The sequence below is a fragment of the Epithele typhae genome (assembly GCF_022376455.1).
Source record: "Epithele typhae strain CBS 203.58 chromosome Unknown BXZ73scaffold_22, whole genome shotgun sequence".
Lineage (NCBI taxonomy): Eukaryota > Fungi > Basidiomycota > Agaricomycetes > Polyporales > Epitheliaceae > Epithele > Epithele typhae.
In genome coordinates, this window is record NW_025954213.1 from 76,777 (window position 1) to 97,641 (window position 20,865).

Below are 20,865 nucleotides of genomic sequence, written 5' to 3' on the forward strand. Positions count from 1 at the left end.
CACCCACCTGACGAGCTCTAAAGAAGCAAAATTTTCCGTAATGCGATCCAATTCTCTGACAAGGGGCGTGAACGCATAAGGAGAGAAAGGGTCCACCGCAGCCATCATGGCACCTGTAACGCAAAGAGTTGGCACGTGCTGTGCTCAGGAACAAATCCCAGCGAACCTGGCTCTGTGTACCCATTCTTAATGTCGTGACTTGTGGGTATATGCGCCGCATATAGGAGGTGAAGTTCGAGCAGATGGAAGCATGGCGTTCGTCTTTCAAGAATCGGACGATTTGAACGCAGCATGACTAGGTCGGGACAAGTTAGGGTAAGCGCATTTTCCAGATCCGCAGGAGCGGATGTTCTAAAAGGAATTGCGCCTCACGTTTTGCTTCTCCGTCTGCGTCGTCCAGGAATATATTAGAGACGGGCATAACCCCGAGCCATTCACTATTCTGGAGGACAAAGTAAGGTTAGTGCAAAGAAGAGAACGGAGAAAGATGACCGCGGACCCTTTGGAGATATTGCAGAAGATGTTGTGCTACGGCGGAACATCGCATGACACACCCGTCGACATTTTGGTTGCCTTGTGTGCCGGCGATAGAGATGATCAAGTTGGCGTGGAGGATGACGTCGATGTTGCTGGGCGGGTCCTGGACTGCGCGCATCCTGCCCGACGGAGCGGCCACCGAGAGGACATGGTGGGCGGAGAGGGTGATGGCGACGCCACCCTCGCGGTCGCGGAGGGCGGGGGAGGTGGCTATGACGGGCATGGGGACCGCATTAGAAAGGCAGGGCGCGGGCGCGGAAGAGGAGACTTGGAGAGTAAACAGGGCCATGATAAGCATCTTATCTCTCGGAAAGCGACGGTGGCGGTGGGCAAGCAGACCCACACACCGCCCCTCGGCAGCCTGCCCTCGGCGGAAGACACTCGCAGGGTCTCGCTCAGCTGTTCTTCTTCTAGCACGCCCTCGTCTTCAGCAGTCCCGTCTCTCGACATCCCCGCACCCGCGGGCTCTACCCTCATTCCGCCATGGTGCGCCCATCTCGTCCCCATCTCCGCCCTCTCCCCCGCTCACCTCCTCCAGGCGAGCGAGCTGGACCAGAAGATCCAGGATGTCTACCGGCGCATCGAGACCGAGCGCAAGATCCTCGAAGCCTCGAAGCTCATTCGACAGGCCACCAGCAACCCCGATGTCCTCCGCAAGAACGACGCCCAGATCCGTGAGACCGAACGCTCCCTCTCCTATTTCGAAGACACCCTCCGCGAGCTTCACTCCCGCAAGATGATGCAGCAGCGCGACGATCGATCCAGCAGCAGCACTGGCTCTTCGCAAGGCAGCCTTCCCCAGTCCCCCACATGGCCCGAACACCCGACGGTCGTTCCGGTACATCAACCGCATCGGAATACGCTGCCCGCGCGAATCGCTCGCCCGAGATGCATCCATCCGGTGGGCCATCTATGGACGACAACTACGGCATGCCCAAGCCCAAGACATATAGCAATCTCGACCTGATCAAGGCAGACACGCCCCACACTGCCGCCAAGATCTCCCGCATGCTACACCAGCTCGAGTACAAACTTCAGGTCGAAGTGCAGTACAAGAAGGGTATAGACAAGATGGCCAGGTTGTATCTTGCGGATGGCGACAAGAAGTCTCGGCAGGACGCGGAGAGCAAACGCATCGAGTCTGAGCGCAAGATCCAGCTTCTTCAGACGGCGCTCAGGCGGTACAAAACGCTTCACGTCCTAGACGATGTCGTCGAGGAGGACGAAAGTGAGTGTAATCCTGTGTTGCATCACCGCGGCATCCAACGCTGCGTTGTAGCTCCTGGACCTGGACCCGGCCCGGCTGGTCCTGGTGTCGACGGTGAACGCAAAGACAACCTTCGTTCGAAGCCGCTCTCTGGCAAACTCCAAATCACGCTCAAAGGTGCTCGTGAACTCGACCATGCTCCCATTCAAACAACCTTCCGCTCTAGGTCCGCCTCCAAGCAGGTTGAGACGTACGTTTCTTTTCGCGTAGAAGGCACTCAGCTCGAGCGGTCTCACCCCACCAAGACCGACCGCTGGATGGAGAACTTCGAGATCACCGTCGATAAGGCGAACGAAGTCGAGATCGCCGTCTACGACAAGCACGCGAATGACCAGCCCCAGCTCATTGGTCTGTTGTGGGTCAAGATCAATGACTTGGTTGAAGCGCAGCGCAGGCAGAAGGTTTTGATGGAAAGTGGGCAAGGTGGATGGGTGACTGCTGCCGGAGCGATGAACGGCGGTGACCCGTTGGCCGCTGCATCTCAAGGTGGGCCGATGGGTGACATGAATGCTCCTATCCCATTCGGCGACAACCGAGTCGTTCCGCTTGGCGGCCCCATGCCGGGCGGTGCACAGTCAGAAGGTATCGACGCGTGGTTTAGCGTTGAACCAGCTGGAGCCCTTGCATTGCACCTCAACTTCAGTGAGTGTAATCGCTCTCGCTTGCTTGGATATTTGCTCAGAGGATGGTACAGTCAAGGAGAATGTTCGCAAACGGCCTCTCGACGCCCCGAACGGTCTTGGTCGTCAAGGCGCCGTCCGCAAACGCAAGGACGAAGTGCACGAGATGAACGGCCACAAGTTCGTTCAGCGCCAGTTCTACCAGATCATCCTTTGCGCATTCTGCAACGAGTTTTTGCTCAACGCTACCGGCTATCAATGCGAGGACTGCCGATACACCTGTCACAAGAAGTGCTATCAAAACGTCGTTACGAAGTGTATCTCGAAGTCGAATACTGGGGTACGTGGTTTTAGGACTGTCGAGCAAGCGCGATCCTAATAGACTTCCACATACAGGAAGACGACGCCGACAAGATCAACCATCGGATCCCTCACCGCTTCGAGCCCATCAACAACATTGGGGCGAATTGGTGCTGTCACTGCGGCTACATGCTCCCACTGGGTCGCAAGAACGCGAGAAGGTGCACGGAATGCGACCTCACCTGTCACGCGAATTGCGCCCATCTCGTCCCAGACTTCTGCGGTATGTCGATGGAGACCGCCAATATGCTTCTCAAGGAAGCCCGCATGGTATCTGCCCGCAAGGAGGAGCGCAAGGAGGTCGAGAGGCGTCGCCAAACAACTGCGCCCCTGCTCGCCAGTCTCCTCAGCAGCCATATCCCCCTCAGGGCCCTCCAGAAGTCCAACTTCCTATCGACCAGATGGACCAGATGAAGCTTGCCGAGTCCCCTCAGCAGACGATGCCCGACTACGGGTACAGGAAGCCTACCCCTTCTCTCGAACCCGCGCAAGATCCCCGGATGCAGCAAGGCATGCCACCACCTGGAGCTTACCCCCAACAGCCCCAACCAGGCCGCCCACCAGGCGGACGTGGCATGGCCCCGCCGTTCCCCACCGAGCCTCACGCGCCGTTCCCTCCCGGCCGTGTTGGGCCATCACCCGGGTACGATGTACCGCCCGTAGACAACGGGTACCAGATACCCCCACCACCTCCGCAAAAGCAGGCCACCATCCCCGTTCAGCCTGGTCCTGGCATGCCCCCAAGCATGCCGCCAGGTAGACAGCAGACGATGCCCCTGCGCAACAACAGGCGATGCCTGGGCAGCAGCAAGTCGCGCGCCCGCCTGCGGCACGGAAGCGCAAGGTCGGGCTCGACGACTTCAACTTCCTCGCGGTGCTCGGAAAGGGTAACTTCGGTAAAGTCATGTTGGCGGAGGAGAAGAAGACGAACAATCTTTATGCCATCAAGGTGTTGAAGAAGGAGTTCATCATCGATAACGACGAAGTCGAGAGGTGAGTGTTGATCCATGTATTATAGGCTCGGCCCTCTCCGTCAAGCACCGTCCTGCCATACTCCTCGTCGACCCTCTGCAGCACTTTTGCACTTTTCACCTCTAGATGGGACACTGATCGACTGTTACAGCACTCGTTCGGAAAAGCGCGTCTTCATGACGGCTGCCCGCGAACGGCATCCCTTCCTTCTCGGTTGCATTCGTGCTTCCAGACTGAGACGCGCGTGTACTTCGTCATGGAGTACGTATCCGGTGGTGATCTCATGTTGCACATCCAGCGCAAGCAGTTCTCGTTGCGGCAAGCCAAGTTCTACGCGTCAGAAGTGCTGCTTGCCCTTGAGTACTTCCATGCAAACGGAATTATCTACCGGTACGTCACCTTCAACCACATCTGGAGCTTCCTTGACTAACGTAACACGCAGTGACTTGAAGCTGGACAATATCCTGCTGTCTGTGGAGGGACACGTCAAGGTTGCTGATTACGGTCTATGTAAAGAAGACATGTGGTTCGGCTCAACGACGAGCACCTTCTGTGGTACTCCGGAATTCATGGCTCCAGAGGTTCGTCCCATGAGGACGTGCCTCTACGTGATACTGATATATGTTTTCTAGATTCTACTGGAGCAGCGTTACGGCCGTGCTGTCGACTGGTGGGCCTTTGGTGTCCTCATGTACGAGATGTTGCTTGGGCAGTCTCCCTTCCGCGGCGACGACGAGGACGAAATCTTCGATGCTATCCTGGAGGATGAGCCGTTGTACCCTATTACGATGCCTCGCGACGCTGTCTCCGTTCTTCAAAAGGTGGGCCGTAGATGTGTATGTTGCGACGGTATATGCTGATTAGGATTTCCAGCTGCTTACACGCGACCCTGCCCGCCGTCTGGGCTCAGGAAAGGGCGACGCAGAAGAGATCAAGAGGCATCCGTTTTTCAAGGACGTCAACTTCGACGACATTATGAACAAGCGCATCCCCCCTCCTTACTTCCCCACGATCGTGCGTGAAACGTGTTCTATATTCCGTATCTTAAAACTGACCTTCTGCCAGAATGGTACCGCTGATACGAGCAACTTCGATGAAGAATTACGAAGGAGCAACCAACACTCACCCCAGTACACACTCAGCTTTCCGCTCGCGACCAGACCGAGTTCAACGGCTTCTCTTGGGTGGCGAGCTGGGCCGACATCTGAGCGGCAGTGACGACGACGACGACGATTTCCTGTTCACGATACTTATTCCGTTCTTCCTGTTCTGTATCAGTCTCTGTCGCATTAGTACGTCCCCCCGCCCGTCGCAGGCCCCAACCCAACCCGCTGTGATACTTGGATACCTGTTTTGTTGACGACGCCCACAAACGCCAATCCGAAGACCTCCCCGTCATGTATCGCCACGTCTGTCCGGCTTTGTTTTTTCCATCACCACGCTGTTGTAGGCACGACCAGGTATACCGCATATACCAACCGGTGCACCATGCGCGTGCTTCGTCGATTCCTATTGCTACAATACATCTCAAATTCCCGCTCCCTCCGAATTCGCTCGGGTGCATGTAGGCTAGAGCGCACAACTGTTTGTTTCCCGGCTCGAGAGCGCGTGCACAACTCGTCCTACGCGTGCTCTTCTCCGCCCTGCCTCCGGGCCTCGTCATCGATGCCGCGAGGACGTGCCCTCCCGTCCCGGGAGCCCAGCTGCAGGGTCTCCCTCGGCCTCCGCAGCGGCAGCATCGTCGCGCTGGCCGCGCATGAGCTCGTGGAAGCTCTGCCAGAGCGCGGCGATCGTTTCGTACTCGCGCGTCATGCCGAGGACCTCCTCGAGCTTCCGGTTGAGGCCGTTGCTCGACGAGAGCAGCTCCTCGAAACCCTGTGAGAGATGTGCGATCAGGCGCGATCAGGGGAAACGACGCCGCGGTGCGGGCTTACGCTTGATATTTCGGCAGTGAGCCGGTCGCGCTCTTTGTCGAAGAATGTACTGCCGCTCTCTTCGTCCATCGCCATGTCTGGAGAGTGGCGGAAGGCCGAACTTGGCGCCTGTCCGTCGATTGAAGAGAAATTCGCACGGTTAGCACTGCTTGTATGGCATACTAGCCCGACCAACTTTAGTTATGGGTCACGTCCTCGATATCAAGGCCTCAATGGAAACGGTCGCCCGTGCGGAAGAGGGTTGCATTATCCAGCACGATCCTAGTCCGGAAGTAGTAGTAGCTACTATTACAGCATGTAGTCGGGATAAGTCAGATGCGAACGGAAAACACAAATACAGAGCATGGGCTGGACAGACATTCCCAAACGTGAGACTTCAGCGAAGATGATATGCGGCGGGGATAGGGCAGAGCGTAAGGTATGTGCACGCAAACGAACCGGAATAGGGGCGCAGGGCTGCGGGGAAAGGCAGTGCAAGGCAAAAAGGCGGGTGGAGATGGGGTAGCGCGGTGGGGAAGGGAAGAATAGCATAGGGCCACACCTCGGACTCGCCGTCTCTCGTCTATAGGAAGCCACTCTCCTGGAGCAGCCTAGCCATCTTCTCGTCCTCGCGCTCACGCGGCTCCCGCTCGAGAGAAAGGTTCCAAAACTGGTCGCCGTAGTCGACCCCGTCCAGGTAGGACTGGAAGGACTCCTCCAGGTAGGTGAGCACAGACGCCACCGTCTGGAAGTTGTAAGGCTTCGACTGCCAGCGCTTGATGTCCTGGATGACCTCAGCCGCCTTTTGCCGCTTGCGGAAGTTGATCATGTTCCCCGCCACTTGTCTTCTGCTCCATCGTTGATGAACGTGAGCGTGGTTAGATATACACCTGAACAGACAGATTAGATAATGAAAAGCGCGAAGCAATAAACTGCGCACCTATGAAGGGTACACATGGCGGCTGAATCCTCGCGAGGGTCTGGCGGTAGTTGTTGAAGTTCTTGTTGGTATCAATGGTAGATTCGCATGTCTTCAGCTGACCCATGAAACGCGCGTTAACTTGTTCCCATGTCCGCTTGAGTCGACGAATTGGAGGGGTATTCAGACCGGACACGATGGCGGTCATTGTTGAAAAGTTCTGCATGCGCGACACCGCTACAGCACCCCCAGGATCAGCAAGCAGGACGAAGAAAGTTCATGGCAGAACACTCACATCAGCGACATTAATGAACTGCTTCACTATCCGTGCTCGTTTCTGTGAGTCTTCCCTTGCTAGAACAGATTCGGCTACCCAGTTCGCGATCTGTGATGCAATTGTTTAGTGCCATGATAGGCTAGGGAGGACCGTGCACGTACTCTGTTACTCAGCTGGATGATAGTCGTGATGTTGTCTTGATTCTTCCCGGGTTTCGACTCCCGAGAACGCTGCAAGCACTCCATGGGACGAATCTTCTTGTACAGTGCGGCCTCCATGAGCGTCAGTTGACGAGCGAGCTCAAGCGCATCAATGTCAAGCAATTTCAGCTTCTTCGTCGTCTTGGGGAGAATCGGGGCCGGCGGTGCGAGCGGGACGGTGTTCATGGTCTTGATCGGCGCATCACCACCGCGTTGCTATCATAGTACTTTATCAACAAGGGTATCTCGGTGAACCCGAGAAGCACCTACCGCACGCTCGATGAGGATCAGGAGCTGCTTCGCAGCAGCGAAGCTGACGACCTCCTCTTCGGAAGCGAACTCCTTCATGCGACTGAGGATGTACATGTCCTCTTTCTCCAGAATGTCGTCGTCCGTAACCATTGTCCGAAGATGTTGAGCACACTGACCAGTGCGTGAGTGTTCGTATAGGAGTCTAGTTGGAGGTGGCTTACCGCATGCGGATCAGTTGTTGCTTCAGTCGCGTCCACTCCTCAGTTCAGTGGGCTTCAGATTCGGGGGTGACGTGATCCAAAAGCGCTTCGTCAACAGCTCGAACAGTTCGTCGACAGTCATGAACGACTTGAATGTCATCAAGAAGTTCTTATTGAATGAAGTGTCTGAATGCCGTATCCATGAGTCCTTACGCTTGTATGCGGAAACCTAGGAACTCACCGCCAAGCGCCTCATGCGCCGTCAAACGCTCAACAAGAGACATGGCAGTACCGGCTCGTACTTGACCATCAGGGTCGATAAGAATCTCGTTCGGGTCGTAGTTCGGCCGGAGGTACCACGGCTTCTGCTCCGCGTTCAGCTGGCTGATGTAGTGCTGTGGCGTCTCCGGACCGAGAATCTTCATCAGCTTGTTACCCTTGCCCGCGCCGCGCGGCGGCGATTTGCCCACAATGGAACCCACGATCGACCCTATGCGAGAAGTCAGTGGAGCTCATAGCGCGCAATCTGGTAACTTACTGTCGTCGTCGTCCAGGTAAGGAGCACGCTCATCATCCAAAGGATCATCGCCCAGTTCTGGTGACGGAGGCGCAATGAGCGTGTTCTCGACGGAGTCCGTGTACGTTGGCGTCTCGGGTTCCGTGAGGCTATTCGAGCGTGTGCGGTCCGATAGCTCCAATGACGACTGAGACGGTTGGTGAGGATCACTGTAGAACGGAACTTGGGACATGGAGTCTCCGGTAGGTGCCGTGCGTGTAGTGGTGAAGGCGGTGGCCATGTCGACATATTCCTCCTCTTCGTTGTTCGGTATCCGCTCCATCTGTGACGTGAGGGCAGCGATGGATGCTGAAGTGTCCGCCATGTGAATCCGCGACCGCCGCCATTCGATCGACTGGCGGTAGTCGCCTTGGCTAATCGACGCCTGGTCGTGGCCGATAGCGAGGAGGGTCTCGAGCGTCTGCCCGACGAGGACACAGTTGGAGCGGATGATGGGCGCCGCGGCCTCCGCCGAGGCGACGATGGAAGCGCGGTCACGAGGGTCCAGGAGGTCCGCGCGCCCGAGGGCTTGTACGGCGAGGAAGGTCGCCATACCATCATCGTACAACGCTTGCGTCGCCGCCTCCAAGATGCGCATCTGGCCACGAGCCTTGTCCACCATCTGCATGTACTGTGGGGACGTAGACGCAGAGCCAGTCTCGGGATGAACGCCGTCCACGTCTACGTGTTGTGCCACATTAATGCCGCAGAGCATCCGTAAGAGGGCTGAGAGGAAAGCGATGCGTTTTGCCCCTCTATGATTACCCGCTCTAAAGTGTGTCAATGAATTTACGTAAAAAGCCGCCAGGCACGCCACATACCTGAGTGGTTGTCCAAGTACCTGAGCGAGATGACCAGAGAGCCTAATCGCGCCTCCAGCGCTTTCAGACTCCCCTTGAATTCAATCACCACCTCATCGCTCAGGACCCTTCGCGGACCGCTGCTGCCGTCCTCGGGAGCGACGTAGCCGTATCCCTGCCAGTCCGCGGCGATACCTGCTCCAGGTAGCCCGAGTCCAACGTTGATGCTGGAGAAAGCGCCGTAAAGCCGCTTCCCGCCCGTCTTCGACAGCGAGTTCGACAGAGAGTGCTGCTCTTGGAAGAACTGTACTTCTCCGACGAATGCGACCACCGCACGCTCCAGTTCGGCAACATCTGACTCCATCCTATTTGGCTTGTCGGACGACGACAAACCGGGGTCGTACTGCATGGCGAGAGCGGAGAGCACAAGCTTGGACAGTGTTCCGGCGACCTTGCGGTGAGCGGCCTTCAGGTGGGACTGAAGGGTCTGACCGTTGTTGGCTAGCCGTGGATCACGAGGGTCGCGGGGGTAGAGGTGGCTTGGAACATGGCCGCTGGGGGTCGCAGTGACATAGAGGAGGTTGCGTACCGCGGCGACGACCTGCAACACCAGTTGGTCCACTTCCGATACTGCTCCGGTCGACGAGGGTTTGACGAAGCTTTCAGGAACCGGAGAACGGCAGAGATGGATTCCCGCACTTGATTCGAGAGCTCAACTGCGGTCTCGGGAGGTGTTGGGGCCAGTCTCTCTTGGAGGGCTTTCGCCGACTCCTCCGCCGCTGTGAGTTCAAGGGCCGCTGTGCTTGGCTGGTTAGACCGTGGGACTGCTCCGTTGGACTGCACGATGGGACGGCTGCTCCCCATCTTGCTGGCCGCCGCGACAGGATCAGCGCGATCTCGCCGCGAAGGTACACCTCCGAATCATCAGAATGGATACTGAGGCGGTCCGCACTGCTATTGCTGCGTTGGCGTGTTCGAGACACTGAGGACTCCGACCGCATGCGACCAGAGATCCCGTTAGAGCTCCCATTACGAGGAATGGACGCCGCGGCTGCGGGACCGCGAGAGGGCGCATCACGAGCGGTGAGCTCGCCGTCGTTATATGTGGGGGGACCGTCCGACGCAGAAGACTCGGGGAGCGTCCAGGAGATGTTGCCGTCAACCTTGTTGAGGTAGTAGTAGGACATGCCGTCATCTGCGAGCCGTCGAATCCACGGTTCTGGCGTCCGCGTCCTGTTGGGAATGCCGAAGCCTGCACCTTCGTGGGCACCCCCATTCGTCGTCGCCAGACCCAGGTTTGCATTCGGACCAGCACGAGAGTGGGACGAGAGGGCAGCAACCTCAGGGTCTTCCCCGTCATCGCCTTCCGTAGGAAGGTCTCGCGACTGCTGGCCGGTCTGCGTGTTGACGTAGAATATCTAGGGGCACGCGATTCAACGACGGGATACGCATATAGGAGGAAGGAAGACGTACTCGTCCATCCGGTGACACCTGAGGAACCCAGAAATCGCTATGCTGCGTCCCTCCGGCAGCCGCGGCAGCTCCGTTGGCGTATCCCGGGGCGCGCTGCTGGGCGTAGTCGGCATCGTCGTTGAGCCAGTCACCATCCTGATCACTCTGCGAGAGACTTTGCTGCATTGTATGGGCCATGTCGACCATAGAGTCGTCAGGGAGGGACGCCTGGGAGGAGGGATAGTCGGACCCGCCCAGAGCGGCCTCCGCCTCCTGGTCGGAAATGATTTCCACATAGTTGGACGGGAACCAGCCGCGCTCATCGTTGAGAAGACCATCCCACCAGCCGGACTCGAGACGCGTGAGGACTTCGATGATGTCGCCCTTGTGGAAGGAGAGGGAAGAGGAGTCGTTCGTCTGGTAGTCGTATAGGGCGCGGCAGAAGAATGTGGAGATGTACTGGTCGTCGGGGACGGCCTGGCCATTGTCGTAGGTCATTGCCTGCTGAGAGTCATACATGTCCGTGGTCGGCGTCGCATGCGACAGCAGACCGTAGGGGCGGGGGCGGGGCGGGGCGGGGGGCGGCGGTCGGGATGGTCTGTAGTCAGGAATGAGGCGGCGGAAGTCCACTGCCCTCCCACGTGGTCAGCGTCGATTACCAGGCGCCCCCCAAATGGCCTCAGCTGGCGCCAGTCGGCCCTGGCCCATTCTCATTGACGAGACACATCGGTCGGCGCGCAGAGTACATGAGTTCCACTGTGTAATTGTTCTAGAACTAGTCTCTTCATTGGCGCTATAGGCAGTCGTCCTGCACAAACCACCCACTCGGCATATCCCTTAGAATTCATCGCGTCTGTGAAGACTGCGAAATCGTCCGAAAAGGCTATTTTACAACAACTCCGTCCTACATAATGTCGCAAAGCGTACACAATCATCGCTTGAGCGTACGCTGCTTCTCCGCAAACTCGACGATCTTCTTGTCGACGAACAGACCTTTGCGCTCGCGTACAGCATCCATGTACGACTTTGCCAAATTGTCTCGGTCCGCTTTCTCACCCAGGTCCTCTAATTCCTCCTCCGTCGTAGGGACCCAAAACGGATCCTGGTCGAGCATCTCGTACCTGCCCGCAGTCAATCAGCCACTGACGGGGTTACCGGTCATATCGCATGGATGGCTTACCCGCTGAAGATGAGCTGCGGACTCGCCGCCCCAGAAGTTCGCTTCCGGATCTCTATCAAACAAGTCCATCAGCTTACCACCCTAAGCACGGAGCCGTAGAGCACTCACCCATCGCAAAACCGAAACTTTCCACGACGGGCAGCTTCGCGCTGATGGTGAAGAACTCGGTGCCCTCCTTCATCTCCTCGGACACTATGCGTCCCCGGCGCTTCGCCACGACGGCGTACACTTTGCCAAGAACGTCCGCTGGGAAGCCTGTTCAGAAGGACTAGCGTTACCATGGACGGCAATGGACCTACTAGACGCTTGGATATCGCAGGTATACATGGCGAGCATCAGACGTGGGGACCAGTCGAGCAGTCCATTTTTGCAGGCGTCCCTGACGGCCGAAATGAAGGAGCCCGTCAGATGTGCGGTCCGGTTCGACGCTGGAGGGAGTGTCAGCGTCAGAGCCCACGCAAACTAGGGAAGCCGTGATAGAGCTTGGATGTGACTGGCGGCAAACGATTTCCACCTCACTATGGCGACACGAGAGCTTCCACGGAGTGCTCGCGCTCCGGATAACGCTGGGGCGTCCTCTGTGGAACGCGTGTAGAAAGTTACCGTGGGAAGCAACTTGTAGTACGTGCACGTGTTCCACCAGGTGCCCATGTAGTGCACAGAAGATATGGGCTGGAATGATAGAGGTTGATACATACCTTGTTCCTGCTCGATCCCTCCCCTGTCAAGGGTGAGCGACTCTACGAAGTACGCCATACCCTCCACGGGCTCAGCACACAGAGGTCCTTGAAACATGGCCAGCTGGAATCCCGTTTCGAGGGAATCATCAAACGTGAGCGCGAGCGGGTCCTGCTCATTGGCCACCTCATGGGACTTGATCCGCGCTAACCGCTCTTTCAACCTGTGCAGTCCGTCAGTAAACTACGTCGTTGAAGGCATTCGCACACGTGTTACTGACGAGTTGGGCTGCCCTGATCTGGTGTCGATTAGGAGGCACGTCCCCACCCTCTGCGGTCCGAACGCCCACGTCTTGGCCGCGACATCGCTCCACTCCCCGCCGGCCTCCTTGCATTTTTCATGCATCGCGGACCAGAACTGTTCCACCTTGATCGTGGGCTTCTTGATATACTCGCCCTGCACGTCGTAGTCCTCATCCGCGGGGGCCACGTCATCGTCCCCACCAACTCCGGCCTCCGGATCCTCTTCGCCAGCCTTGAGCTCCTGTTGCATGCGGCGCAAGATAGCGAGGTTGTCGAATAGAAAGTCCAATATCGGTGCAGGGAGCGGGGATGCACGGATCGTAAACTTTGCCAAGTCGTGTGCTGCGGCGCCATGAATTGTGCCGCGTTTGGCGTTTGGCGTCTTCGGGGGCGCCATATCTAGGTGCGTCCGCGGCGCGTCAGTCACTGGTCCCGTCAGGCAGAGACTGGTACCCACCGACGCCTTTCACGGCAGTCTCTCTGAAGGGCACGATAGGCTTAGACGCGTGGATTTCGATCTTCGCAAATCTCTCGCGGAGGTCCTTCAAACACCGCTGCGCAGCCCGTAAGGTTAGGACCTCAGAATACCTCGGCGCGGTGCAAACATACCTCGCCGTGCAGCTCGCCGGCTGTCAAGATAACATGCTCGCCCGTCTGCTGCTGGAATGTCTCCACGCACGGATCGGCCTGACTGAGGAGCTTGAGTCCGCGTAACAGCTTCGGCATGTCACCCGGGTGCTCTGGCTCCAGAGCGACCCGGACGATCGGGGCGGCCTGAGTCCATCTTTCAGCACGACATGACAAGAGTCCTGGAAGGCAGCGGACTCACGTAACGCAGCACACCCGCCATGTTCACAAGACAATCCTCGTGTGCGCCCCAATCCGGGTTGGAGCTATTGATGCCCCCGATCGCCGGCGCGCACAGCGTCGCGTTCCGCCACACCTTGCCCTCGAGCCCGCGCACCGCGAACACGTTCCCCGCGGAGACGCTCTCGACCGGTACGAGCTCGCGGCCCATCATCGTGTAGAGCTGCTCGACCGCCGCCGCCGCGATGTGCGGCGCGTTGCGCGGGTGCGCCGGCCCAAGCGCACGGTTGTACTTGGGGAGCACGCAGATCACCGTCGTCCCGACGCGGATCGTGCCCGAGTAGATGCGCGCGAACCCGAGCAGCGTCTCCTCGGCGTCGTCCTCGGTTGGCTCGGCGGCTGGGACGTCGTCGTTGAGTTGGGCGTTCTTCATTGCGCCTTCAATCGGAACTGAAGCGGCTTCTGTGTCCACGGCGTTTGTGGCGGTGGCCGGGGCGGCAACGGCAGCACGGGCCTCCCGAGCAGCTTTCGCGCGACTGCGCATCTCGTCGGCGGTGAGGGCTTTCTTCTTGTTTTCCGGAAGCTCGGAGCTGGGGACGGCGAACATCTTGCTGACGAGCGCCACTACGGAGGCAGTCGCGTCGGCGCTGCAAGAGTACAAGTCTTCTTCCAGCTTGTTCTTGGCCGCAATTGTCGACTCGTACAATTCCGGATAGAGCATTTTTGGAATGCGTATTTGCTGTGCCGTCGATGGAGGAGGCACGACGTCGACAATTGCCTGGATGGCGCATGAAGACAATGGGAGCCACTGCGAGAAGATCAAGGAGAGGAGTTGACGGGTGTCCTTGGACTTTTGGTCTCGAGGAAGGATCTTCAAGCCAAGGGTGGTGATAATCTTGGCCACTTTGTCTGGGTTTCTTTGTGATATTCAGCAATTACGCGTCTCTGTCTTGAGAGGGGCACGTACGGGTTAAGCGACACAGCATCGTATATTGCCCAAATGTTCTCCAAGATGAACTGAACGAACAGCGGCTTCAGGGAGCGCCCCCGTAGATGCTTTGCCGATATAACACGTTTCGTCTTGGGGTCGAGGTAGAAATCACCCCAAAGGACCTGACGTAGGTTGCCCTCTTTCATGCCCAGCTTGATGGCGTACAAATGTGCGAACTTGCCGATGCGGAAGCCCCACCCGTCTATGGCCGACGCGAAGATTACATTGCCGCGCTCAGGTGCAAAATAGAGGTCGTCGTCGTCTTTCTCTTGGAACTCGTCTTCTTCGTTGACGGTAGCTAGAAGCTCATCCTCGAGTGACTCCTTCTTTGCTGCCAGCCGACGTTCGCGCTCTTCCCTCCATCGCAGATCGTCCTCCATGCGGTCTCCCGCAAAGAAGCTACCCATGACTGCATTCACTTGCTCGATGAGCTGAGAGAGATGGTGATGGGCTTCTACCGGCGAGAGCTTCAGTTCGGTGACGAGTCGGTCGAACTTGTTTACCACAAGAATCGGTTTCAAGCGATCTTGCCATGCTTGGCGCAGAACTGTGATTGTCTGTAGATATAGAATGTGGATCCATCCTTGGGTTGGAATATACTTGGGCTGCTCACCTGGGTGCATACACCTTCCACTGCATCGACGAGGACAAGCGCACCGTCGCAGAGACGCGACGCTGTCGAGACCTCACTTGAGAAGTCGACATGCCCAGGAGTGTCAATCATATTGATGACGTACGTCTTCGGGCGAGGTTCTACTATCATCGAAACAGCAACAGTGGTGAAAAGATGATGAATCCGCACCTCCTTCGGGAGTCTTTTCCATAGCCTTGAAGCGCAAGGAAACAGCGCTGCTCTCCATTGTAATGCCCCTCTCTTGCTCGTCCTCTCTGCTATCCAGGTACCGAATCTTTCCGGCCATTCTAGAGGAGATGATGTTATTTGCTGCAAGCAGAGCATCCATCATCGTGGTTTTGCCGTGGTCGACATGACCGATGGTGGTGACGTTGCGGACGTCGACGGCTTCTGCAGTAGCCATGGTGAGGTGTCGAGCGGGGTTGCGAGCAACGAAGATGCATAGAGCAGGAAACCCGTGCTCGCAAAGCACCAGAGTCAACAAACTCGGGGCCGTTGCACCAGCCAGAATATCTTCGGCGGCTCTGTCGGGCCGATCATGTGAGCCGCTTGACAAAGGTTCCGGTTGGTTCGCTTGAAGCTGAACTAATATCTGGACGACCCGGGCTTCTTCCGTCATCTATGCCGTTCAAGTAACGAACGACTTTATCCAAACATTCCGACTTGCACAGTGTTGTCCGGCGTCGATGCCAATCCAGGACAAGTTATCCTCCACAACAGTCGTGTATGCGCGTTGGATGCGACCCCGCCGGAGTCATCTTACGACCGGGGCGGGTGCCCGTCAGATGAATCGATGACCCCGACGCAGCACGGCCCCGACTCGAGCGTAGACTTTGTCATATGTGCCAGGTGCGCCCGCCGTGTTTATTAAAACAACGGGACTGACGCGTGTTGACCTTCTTCAATGCTCGGGCGGTGAACTCCCGTGGCCTCCCCGACTCATGACCTTATCGGACGCTCATCATGGTATGCACACTGCGCATTCTGTCGGAGCAAGCAGCCTCTCGCGACAAAAGCTGGGCCACAGCCTCTACAGGGCCAGCGTCCGAGAACTCGAAAAGGTCTCCACCCATCGTGTCTCTAACTTTCATCCGCCAGCGAAAAGCAAATACGAGGATCGGCGCAAGCCCATCGTGGAAAGAGCACTTCTGCCGCATGCCTATCTTCTGCATGGTGGCAAGACAAGTGACCTCCGTGGCCTGCACTTCTCCAGCGGCCCGACAGTCCTACGAGATAGACGTAAGTGCGTGCGGAGCCCCCGCTTGATCCCGCTGATCGTCTTAGCTAGGACATTGATGTTCCACCCCTCGGTACTCGTATAGCCTTGCCGCAGGTTCTTGGTGGCGTCCATGCTGTCCCTGTGATAACCATCGTGGCCTAAAGTTCGGAGTACCACACCAGTACAAACATTCAAGCGTGTTTCAGTGAGTCCCATCGATTGAACTACAACCACCCACTGACGAAGGTCCCGCAACCCTTCGCCCAGAACCCTGACCTATCCGCCGCATCGGTTCATGGCGGTATTTAATGCGAACGTGGCGAAGACAGATTGAAGGAGGGCATGCACTATGACAGTGGCTCCGTGAACACCTGGCGGCATCCATGCGATTGTGAACCACCACGTAGTTGAACCTTCCATACTTCGCTGCCATGGTTTGGGCATCGCAGCCGAGCCTATCATATTTTATGCACTGATTTCGTCCCGGTCACAGACTCTGTGGAACTCGCAGAAGAGTATATATAGTGCATTCGTGGACGGTCAAATGTCGAGCCTCGCTCTCTGACTTCCCCTGCAATGTCTCAAGAATCGCTCCCCAGTGATACCGTCCACCCCATCGAACCCGAGGTCAACGTCGACCGCCTATGCACTGAAATAACCGTCAGCTATCTCAATGGACAACTCAACCTCAATCATCTTGCCGCAGTACGCCGTATAGAGGAGTACGCATCGTCGACGCCTTCGGACGAGATTCGTGAGTCTCTGACGGTGTTTCTTGGTCGTGGATGGCTAACCCTCGTGCAGGGAGGACTTTTGCGTGGAAGAAATATGCCTCGAGGGGCCGTCACTCCGTCAGCTTCGAATTCGGCATGCCCCAACTCTCTTTCGTGTGCGATCACGATGCTCTGCTAGAGCTTACTCTTTTGGAGGGTACCTTTTCCGGCAGGTCAGTGTGGCTTTTGCGATTGTGTATGCTATCTCTCACCGTTGTGCATTAGTGACATCCAACCCCTCCGCGCGTCAAAGCCAAATTCCGTGTCTCCACTGAGCGGCGTACGCTGGTGGGCAACGACTCCAAAGTTGGCGACTACGAAAGCCGCATCCACTTACTCGTGTTCGACTTGGAGCGTACGTCTGCTCGCATGCCGTGTTGGTAGCGGCTCACTGACTTATCGCAGATGCGAAGCATGTCGAGTGGGAGGGTGTTGATCAGGAACATGCGAAGGAAGCAGACCTCGAACGGCATTTCCTCTTGTACTTGCGCTACCTGCAAGCCGGTGGCCATCACGTCCTCTTCTTCCCTCCGGAGTTCGACGAGGACGATCTCCGCCCCAACATCAACTTCTCTCTCACCACGGACTCTGATAGCGTCATTACCCTGGACTCGATCCTTGGAGTCAGCACAGCGGCAATCAACAACTACCTCTCGCTCATGTGGTTTACCTGCGTCTTCATGGCTCGCGCTCGCGGAGAAGCCAACCAAATGGTGTGGGACGACAGGACGTTCCTCGCCGGCTTCAAGAGCTGGTTCATCGCCCCTAACCGTCACTCTGACTGGCACTTCTCTGTTCGGTTCGGGAAGCCTCAAGTACGGATTCTCTGCGCGCGCGAAATCATCCTGACCTTCAATCTGTCGGAGGTGACGTTTTATAGTCACGAGGAGCACCCCGATCCAGCGACGCGGAACAAGTACGTACCGACTTCATTTGCGCACTGGCCACAAGTTGTGATGGTAATGTGGTTTTCAGAGAGCCTGACTACAAAGGATGGAAGCTGTCGCTCCTGCTTGAGGTTGACGTGTCGAAGACAGATGTGAAGGTCAACACGAATAGTACGTCTTCCGTTCACTCCACTCATCCTAGACCTAACGCCATGGCAGGTATTCACTACGGCGAACTCTTCTCCACTTACGAATACCTGAAGGAGGAGCACAAACAAGCACATGCCGAGTTCATCCGGTTCTTCGTCGCTCAGTACATCGAAGTGATCAGGCGCACGAAGCTGCAATACCTGTACAGGTGTCTCATCGAGGAACACTCTCTCATTCACCGTCGCACCGAAGCCGATGGCAGCTGGTGGATGCTTGAGTTCGGAGCGAGAGCCGGCGCCGGCGCTCTCGATTCGATGATCAGAGGGACGAACATGGGTGGCTTCGACCTCGTCATGGCCATCTCGCAGACGTCCATCACCAACCAGATCCGTGCACGCTTCCAGAAGGCGCGGGAGATCTTCTCTGTGTGGAGCGGGGATCAAGCTCAGATCGAGGTCAAGATGATCACCGTGTCTCTTTTGCCCAAGTCTCGTGCCATCGTCACCTTCACCGTTACTACGGCCTCAATGGGTTCTGAGCTTCTTAATGATGATTTGGAGCTCGAAGAAGTGTAAGCACGCGGATCCTTTTGCCAGCACGCCGTACTAACCCTCTATCAGACCGGGTGGTCCACACAATATCGGCGAATGCCGTCTGGCTTTCGAGGTCGAACTCAAATCTTGTGCCCACGACATGCTCCCGAACCCAGACTACACGGACAGGCCGTACTACGTGCCCGTGATTGGCGCACATTACGAGCACATCTACCTTGACTTAAAGAGTACGTTGCTCTCACTTCCTGTGCTCCCCCGTTTTGATTAACTAGACTTGCAGGCGCGGAACCCATCCCCGAGCGCTCGACGTTCGAAGAAGGCGCCCCGATCGACGAGGTCGGGAAGCGGGTCCAGCTCACGCTCATCCATCATGTCATGTCCGGCTACTTCGACCCATGATCGACCGCGGGATGCACGTCGTCGCGAGCGTACCCGTGTACCACACGTGCCCTCGCACCCGTCCTTCTGCAAGTTCACGTCGATGACCTTCCTCACCTCCGCCTTCGCCGCGCCTGTGCCTGTCGACGGCAGCAGCGGCGGCCGGGACCGGACCCGCCCGAGGCCGCGACGGAGCAGATCCTCTTCGTGCTCGGCATGACGGGCGGTGCGGGGTTCCCCCGGCGCGAGTACTTCAAGCCGTCCCCGAACTGGATCGTGCACTCGAGCACCGGCTTCTCGCACGGGACGTTCGCGGTGAACAAGCTCATCTTCCGGAAGCGGCTCTTCGCGCTCCTCGCGCGTGTCAACGCGCTCACCACCCTCGTCTCCGTCTCCGCGACGGCGCAGAACAGCCGGGACGGCGCGAGCGTGGTCGAGCTCTGGGCGCGCCACCCGGAGTATCGGGACAAGGAATGCGCCTGGCTCACGGGCGACGGCACGGACGGGTCGACGCGCAAAAGTATGAGTGGAAGTACGTCCGCGAGGAGCACATCCGCGAGGAGGGCACGGTGCAGCAGCGGAGCGAGTACAAGTTCACGTGTGAGTGCCGCGTTCTTCTCCGACGCACCGGGTCGTGGCGCTCATCGAAGTTGCTTCGGAATTGTGCACAGGCTCGACGCAGAACGAGCTCCTGATGCCGGATCTGGCGCAGCTGTCCAAAGGCTCCTTCGAGGTGAAGATGTCTGGTACGACGTCGCTCCGCATCTTCAGCGACGAGCGGAACAACAGCTGGAGGTCCGTCTCCCTCGGCCTCCTTCACGCCGCCGCGCGCTGACCTCTCCCTTCTCCCCTCCACCGCAGCACCGAGTCCTCCCTCGTCTGGGAGATCACAATCTCGATCAAGACCCAGTCGCGCGGCGCGGTCAAGGTCGAGATCCTCGGCGCGGACAACATCAAGCAGAGCGCGCCCAAGACCTCCAACTTGAACGTCGTCGCCGGCGACGACGTCCGCGACGCCTACGCCATCCTCCGCGCCAACCTCCCCCGCGCCGACGAGTTCACCGCCGTCGGCAAGGAGCTCCGCGAGCTCGAGGGTGCCTGGAAGTACTACTACCCCGCCGCGAACCCCTTCACGCTCTGCTCCCCCACCTTCAACCACAGTGGTGACCTCCTCTTCGAGCTCCGCCGCTCCGCCGCCCCCGCCGCCACGCCCAACGGCCGCGGCCCGTGGACGCCCTCCTCCGGCAGCGGCAGCCCCGGCAGCGCCCGCTCCCACTCCCCCGCCCCCGGCTCCGCCACCACCTCGAGCCCGAGCGGGTCGTCCTCCCCAGGCGGCGGCCCCGCGCGCCACCCGCACCGCCCCGGCTCGCCCGCCGGCCACCGCGCGCCCGACCTGCGCCGCCCAGGCTCGCCCGCAGGCCGCGCCCGCTCGCCCGCGCCGAGCCGCTCGAGCTCGCCCGCCCCCGGCCAGCAGCGCGGGCGCGCGGGCGCAGGCCCGACGGGCGGTCCAGGACTCGGCGCGCGGGCGCAGACGCCGACGCGGGACGCGTCGCGGGTGCGCCCGCCGTTGGGCCGACAGACGACGGCGACGGGGGCCCCGCCGACGGGCACTGGCGGTAAGTAGCCGCGATCTCTGTGGGGGGAAGGCCGCGCTGACTGAGATTCAAGCCCGCAGGCGCCCTCCCGGGCAGTGAGCGCACGGAGCGGACTCAGCGGACGGAGCGGACGGAGGGAGTCAAGGAGGCGCTGCGGCGGTTTCGGAGGAGCCAGGTCTACGAGCCGTCGGTCGCCGGGCGCACGCCGAGCCTGGGTTACTCGCAGGACGAGTCGTATTACGGGGGATAAAGGGAGAGTTGGGAGGTGTCTTGATGAGGCAGGATCGACTCCCGCTGAGGCCTGAGGGCTCGTCGCGTCTGAAGGTTTGAGTTTCCTTGTGCTACGCACACGCATTGTACCACTGAAGATCACTGTGCTCGTATGTTTGTAC

General features: G+C 58.3%; 5 protein-coding genes across 5 annotated transcripts; 2 read left to right on the plus strand and 3 right to left on the minus strand.

Moving 5' to 3' along the window:
- Positions 1-1,020: 1,020 nt before the first annotated feature.
- On the plus strand, positions 1,021-4,964 carry BXZ73DRAFT_89794 (uncharacterized protein; the record flags this gene model as incomplete). Its single annotated transcript, XM_048025391.1, has 14 exons — positions 1,021-1,023; positions 1,076-1,366; positions 1,426-1,765; positions 1,817-2,446; positions 2,499-2,764; positions 2,821-3,124; positions 3,163-3,500; positions 3,575-3,777; positions 3,908-3,926; positions 3,989-4,146; positions 4,199-4,337; positions 4,389-4,577; positions 4,630-4,781; positions 4,856-4,964. 14 exons carry the CDS (start codon positions 1,021-1,023, stop codon positions 4,962-4,964), a joined length of 3,141 nt encoding a protein of 1,046 aa, XP_047878141.1.
- A 451-nt stretch (positions 4,965-5,415) lies between these two features.
- On the minus strand, positions 5,416-5,759 carry BXZ73DRAFT_46592 (DASH outer kinetochore protein; the record flags this gene model as incomplete). Its single annotated transcript, XM_048019719.1, has 2 exons — positions 5,416-5,631; positions 5,691-5,759. The coding sequence occupies 2 exons, from the start codon at positions 5,757-5,759 to the stop codon at positions 5,416-5,418; spliced, it is 285 nt and encodes a 94-aa protein (XP_047878142.1).
- A 493-nt stretch (positions 5,760-6,252) lies between these two features.
- Positions 6,253-10,844, minus strand: BXZ73DRAFT_89795 (ras GEF; the record flags this gene model as incomplete). The annotated part of the gene is made up of 13 exons (XM_048025392.1): positions 6,253-6,517; positions 6,538-6,559; positions 6,610-6,808; positions 6,884-6,973; positions 7,027-7,281; positions 7,336-7,436; positions 7,575-7,703; positions 7,759-8,007; positions 8,056-8,828; positions 8,891-9,474; positions 9,552-9,737; positions 9,788-10,291; positions 10,347-10,844. The coding sequence occupies 13 exons, from the start codon at positions 10,842-10,844 to the stop codon at positions 6,253-6,255; spliced, it is 3,855 nt and encodes a 1,284-aa protein (XP_047878143.1).
- A 412-nt stretch (positions 10,845-11,256) lies between these two features.
- Positions 11,257-15,320, minus strand: BXZ73DRAFT_46420 (translation elongation factor 2; the record flags this gene model as incomplete). The annotated part of the gene is made up of 12 exons (XM_048019689.1): positions 11,257-11,446; positions 11,506-11,557; positions 11,614-11,751; positions 11,805-11,933; positions 12,204-12,406; positions 12,464-12,884; positions 12,943-13,039; positions 13,095-13,259; positions 13,315-14,209; positions 14,260-14,840; positions 14,897-15,036; positions 15,086-15,320. The coding sequence occupies 12 exons, from the start codon at positions 15,318-15,320 to the stop codon at positions 11,257-11,259; spliced, it is 3,246 nt and encodes a 1,081-aa protein (XP_047878144.1).
- Positions 15,321-16,712: 1,392 nt separating this feature from the next.
- On the plus strand, positions 16,713-20,723 carry BXZ73DRAFT_77301 (uncharacterized protein; the record flags this gene model as incomplete). Its single annotated transcript, XM_048022635.1, has 12 exons — positions 16,713-16,890; positions 16,941-17,066; positions 17,163-17,264; positions 17,315-17,825; positions 17,885-17,967; positions 18,016-18,517; positions 18,567-18,727; positions 18,781-18,872; positions 19,032-19,410; positions 19,550-19,673; positions 19,740-20,494; positions 20,554-20,723. 12 exons carry the CDS (start codon positions 16,713-16,715, stop codon positions 20,721-20,723), a joined length of 3,183 nt encoding a protein of 1,060 aa, XP_047878145.1.
- Between the last annotated feature and the right edge of the window lie 142 nt (positions 20,724-20,865).